Raw genomic sequence first — 4,936 nt, forward strand, 5'->3', positions numbered from 1 at the left:
AAGGGGGAGGTGGAGGCTTGGATGCCGAGACCCGGGGCCTCCTCAAGCTCATAAACAAAAAGGGAACCCAGCAGAGCTATCCCCCTCCCCCTCCCAAGGCAGGCTCCGGATGCAAATTAATCTCTAATTTTTTTTTGGCGTCTACAGTTTTTTCTAGCAGACAGACCAGGATTTGAGATCACCAGGACTTGGGGGGAGGGAGTTTACAGCACAGGAGACAAGGGCGAATGCTTTAGAGCTTTCTGACATCCTAGATAGGAATCTCAGCTCTGTCCCTTCTGAGCTGTGTGCACCCAGGCAAGGGACTCCCCTTCGGAGCCTCAGTTTCTCTATCTGTAAAACGGACAGAGCAGATCATTGTGCCAATCCAGTGATCTAAGGACTGTGCAGCATTTAGCACACAGTCAGCATTTAGCACACAGTAAAGGCAATGAAGGAAGGGGGGAGTGGGAGTGTGGCAGCAGGGGGGGGGAGTGAAAAGGGGGCCCCGTCCCCATGAGAAGTGAGGACTCTCCTGTGTAGCCATGGACGCTGTCAATGGGGGTTATGGGGGTTGGGGGGCAAACGGACGGTTAGCTATTATGGATTGCCCTCCGCCCAGAGGCCTGCGGAGGAGACGGGCTGGCAGGAAGACAAGTCTTGCAGGAGCCAGCCCAGCCTGCTGGCCTCCTCTGGGCCTGGACCACTGCCCCCAGCTCCAGTGCGGGGGAGGTGCTACCCTTCCCCACGGCCAGCATCCAGGGGCCTGGTTTATCCCCATGAAACTCCGCCATGCCTTCTCCGGCCTGTGCTCCTGGGGACAGGCTTCTAGAATGGGCCGGAGATATGAAGCCACATGCGTAAGGGCTCCAGCGCGCTGCCACGCTCACTCGCACCCTCGCAGGCACAACAACCAGACCAGACCCCTGCCGAAGGCTTACTTTAACTAGTGGCTGATCTAAGCCCTTGACCCAGAATTGCTCACTTTAACCCCTGCCCCAGGAAGGAGGTTTTTTTCTGCATCACAGAGGGAGAAACCAAGGCAGGGGGGTAATCACCCGTTCAGAGTCACAGGACTAGAGAGGTATATGCCTGAACTGGAGTCCACGTAGCCTGGGTCCAAGATCTGTCTTTTAACCACTACCTTCTATTTTATTCATCACTCACCACAGGGCACAACACCAGCAAGAGCTCTGGAGGGCCCAGAGCACCTGACCACCGGCACACGCACGCCCGTCCATCCCCTCTCCCACCACCCTGCATACCAGAGCACGCACGCTCACACACACACACACATACACACTCTCAACCCAGGACAACGACATCGATGACAGACGCCAGCTGCCAACACGCACCCAGGGAGTTGATGGGGTCCTAAGCAAGGCTGGCTCTGGGTCACCCCCCCCCCCGGACGTTCAAGAGGAAACACAGGCAGTCTGGGACCAGGGAAGGAAAGAGCCAAGAAGGCAGGCTAGGCTGGAGGGCCTGGCACCCATCAGGACTTCCGAGAGGCCTGGGCTGCAGCCTGAGAGCAGCCCCTAGAGGGCAGTGTGTGTCTGTCGGGGAGAAGCTGCTGGCCAAGCCCCCAGCCTGGCCTGTCTTCTGTGTAACCCAGGGTGATTCCGAGACTACTAGCCCCAGCCCTCATTTGTTCTTTCTTTCCTTCAAAAATACACATACCAGCCAGGCACCTAAGGCATGCCTTGCCACGACAAACAGGGTCACGGGATCACACGCTCAAATGTACGAATTATTGCCAGCACCTTCAAGCCTCCCGGGTCCCAAGCCACAGGTATGAATGCCAGGTGGGGACAGATACTTAACCTGGCAGCGGAAGGGGACTCTACAAGGTGGGGGTTGGGGGAAAGGAGGGCAGGCCAGGAAAAGTCAAAGTATGTTTGTGGAATCATCACATCAATGAACCGTCTTTTCACTGGGCTCCAAAGTGCGTTTGGAGGGGCCCAGCCATTCCTCTCCCCAAAATAAGAGAGGAGGGCACGGTGGTCCAGAGCTCCCCAACTGCCAGTCACTGCAGATCACAGCCCCTCCCCAGGGTTTCAGTTTCTCCAGCTGCTCTCCGGCAGGGAGCTCAAGCCAAGACCGCTGGGGACCTTGACGGCCCCGCCCGGTTTCCGAGGAACTCGGATTCGCAGTCGAGGCGCCCTTCTCTTGCCGCCGAAGGGTTCCTCCGAAGCCTGTGGTCAGGCCACCGCTTCCTGGGAAGCCCAAGCCAAGACCAGGGACAGCGAGTGACAGGCTAGAAGGGGTGCGGGGGCAGCCGCCTGAGCGTTCAGGGCTGCGGAGGTGCGGGCGCAGGCGGCTGTGTGAGCAGCCCCGAGGGGTCCGGCGTCGCAGGCAGGACCCCAGAGTCGGGTGGGGAAGGGTCTGACTCGAGGAGAACAGAGGCCAGAGGAGCTACGGGAGACGGGTGCTGAGGCACCTGGAGGGAGGAGGAGGGGGTTGTCCGCAGCTTAGCTGCAGAAGTCTCCGACCCAGGATAGTAGTCGGGGCACAGGTGGGGTTCCAGGTGCGGCGGGGGCATCGCAGAGAGAGAGCGGGTCCAGGGGCGGGACCAGAGCCCTTGAAGGAGAGGGTCCTAGGACGACTGTAAGGCTGGATCAGGGGAGGAAGGGGCCCCCGGAAAGGGTCCCCAAGTGTATGCAAAAGGTCCAGCCCATGCAGCTCAAGCGCCGCGCCACCGCGGAAAAAGAAACCGAAAGTGGCGCGGAAGGGCGGAGCCTGAGAGGGGTGGAGCCTAAAGGGGGCGGGGCCGCCAGCGCCGGCGGGCCACCCCTCCGGGCCAGTTTAAAAGACTGGTGCAGGGGCGGGCGCGGAGCAGAGCGAGCTGCGGCCGTGGCAGCTGCACGGCTCCCGGCCCCGGAGCATGCGCGAGAGCCGCCCCGGAGCCCCCCGCCGCCCCGCCCGCGGCGCCCCGCGCCCCGCCGCCAGGTGAGCCCGGCACTAGGCAAAGAAGCGGGAGGGAGAGGGTAGGACCAGACAGCCCAGGACACAAGAAAGGACGGCCTAGGGTTGGGCGGGCCTCGGGGGCTGCGTGATGGGGTCGCGGCCGCCACGCCCCTGGCCCCCGGCGGCCCCACCCTGGCAGCCCCCCGCGCGCGGGGTTCCCGCAGCGCAGCTTCTCTGTCTTTGCCCAATCGTTCGGACGAGGCGCCAGTCCCCGGCCTTGCCAGCAGGCGGCGGCCGCGGGGCGGCGAGCCGAGGGCTGGGTGGCCGGAGTCGGGGCACGTTTCTCCCCGCACCTCTCTCCACGCCCCCCTCTTACCCAAACTCCGAGCGAGCCGGCGGCGGACTCCGCCCCGGCCGGGCTCCGCGGACCGGGAGGCCCGTTTTCTGGGTGAGCCCGCGAAGGCTCCCGGCGGCCGCGCCGACTCGGTCCTGCGCCCTCGGCCCTTTTGGGTCGGCTCCCCCGCCGGACCCGGGCCCGCCCCGCCTCTCGGCTCACCGCCCGTGTCTCCCCTCAGCGCACCCCCGGACGCTATGGCCCACCCCTCCGGCTGGCCCCGCGTGTAGGATGGTAGCACACAACCAGGTGGCAGCCGACAATGCAATCTCCACGGCAGCAGAGTCCCGACGGCGGCCAGAGCCTTCCTCGTCTTCGTCTTCGTCCTCGTCCCCGTCCTCGGCGGCGCCCGCGGCCCCCGCGCGCCCGCGGCCCTGCCCGGCGGCCGCGGCCCCCGCCCCGGCCCCGGCCCCCGGCGACACGCACTTCCGCACGTTCCGCTCGCACGCAGACTACCGGCGCATCACCCGGGCCAGCGCGCTGCTCGACGCCTGCGGCTTCTACTGGGGGCCCCTGAGCGTGCACGGGGCGCACGAGCGGCTGCGCGCCGAGCCCGTGGGCACCTTCCTGGTGCGCGACAGCCGCCAGCGGAACTGCTTCTTCGCTCTCAGCGTGAAGATGGCCTCGGGCCCCACGAGCATCCGCGTGCACTTCCAGGCCGGCCGCTTCCACCTGGACGGCAGCCGCGAGAGCTTCGACTGCCTCTTCGAGCTGCTGGAGCACTACGTGGCGGCGCCGCGTCGCATGCTCGGGGCCCCGCTGCGCCAGCGCCGCGTGCGGCCGCTGCAGGAGCTGTGTCGCCAGCGCATCGTGGCCACCGTGGGCCGCGAGAACCTGGCGCGCATCCCCCTCAACCCCGTCCTGCGCGACTATCTGAGCTCCTTCCCCTTCCAGATCTGACCGGCCGCGCACGCAGCATTAACTCGAGCACCTTGTTATTATTTTGTATTATTATTATTTCCCTGGAACCACATGGGTGCCCTCCCCACCCAGGTTGGAGGGAGCTGGGGCGTGGGGGCGAGGCGCCTCCCCGTCTCCCCCGCAGACGAGGCCACAGACCCCTCCCCATCTCTTGGGGGGGTGCCCCTCCTCCTGGTGCTCCCTCTGGGTCCCCCCCCTGGTTGCTGTAGCAGCTTAACTGTATCTGGGGCCAGGACCTGAATTTGTACCTCCTACCTCTTCATGTTTACATATATCCAGTATTTTTGCACAAACCAGGGGTTGGGGGAGGGTCTCTGGCTTTATTTTTCTGCTGTGCAGAATCCTATTTTATATTTTTTACAGCCAGTTTAGGTAATAAACTTTGTTATGAAAGTTTTTTTTTTAAAGAAAAAAAAAAAAAGTTTCCAGAGCATGTGCTTGGTTCAGGGGATTCCCTTGGTTGTGAGTGGGTCCAGGGCGGAGGGGTCCGACGACGGACCTGTGTGGCTTGAAGGGAGTGGGTGGGACCCAGGTCCTGGGGCTGGGGAACCTGCCTGGTTCCACTCCCGGCTCTCAGGGAGAGAGGAGCAGCTGGTTTGGGTATTTGGTGTGGGGTAAAATGGCAGTTGGTGTTTTGAGTACTTAAAGTGTGCCAAACCTTCTTCTGCCTTCCGTGGGCTTAAAGTAGACAACCCTATGAAGCAAGACTCCTATCCTCATTTTTTACAGACGAGA

At 63.0% G+C, this 4,936-nt stretch overlaps 1 protein-coding gene across 1 annotated transcript; it reads left to right on the plus strand.

Annotated features, from left to right (window-relative positions):
• The first annotated feature begins 3,449 nt into the window (after positions 1-3,449).
• Positions 3,450-4,611, plus strand: LOC111156124 (suppressor of cytokine signaling 1). Its single transcript, XM_022516763.1, has one exon. It carries the CDS (start codon positions 3,512-3,514, stop codon positions 4,178-4,180), a length of 669 nt encoding a protein of 222 aa, XP_022372471.1. The 5' UTR covers positions 3,450-3,511; the 3' UTR covers positions 4,181-4,611.
• Positions 4,612-4,936: the final 325 nt, after the last annotated feature.

Source organism: Enhydra lutris, unplaced genomic scaffold, assembly GCF_002288905.1.
Source record: "Enhydra lutris kenyoni isolate GAN:26980312 unplaced genomic scaffold, ASM228890v2 scaffoldscaffold45, whole genome shotgun sequence".
Lineage (NCBI taxonomy): Eukaryota > Metazoa > Chordata > Mammalia > Carnivora > Mustelidae > Enhydra > Enhydra lutris.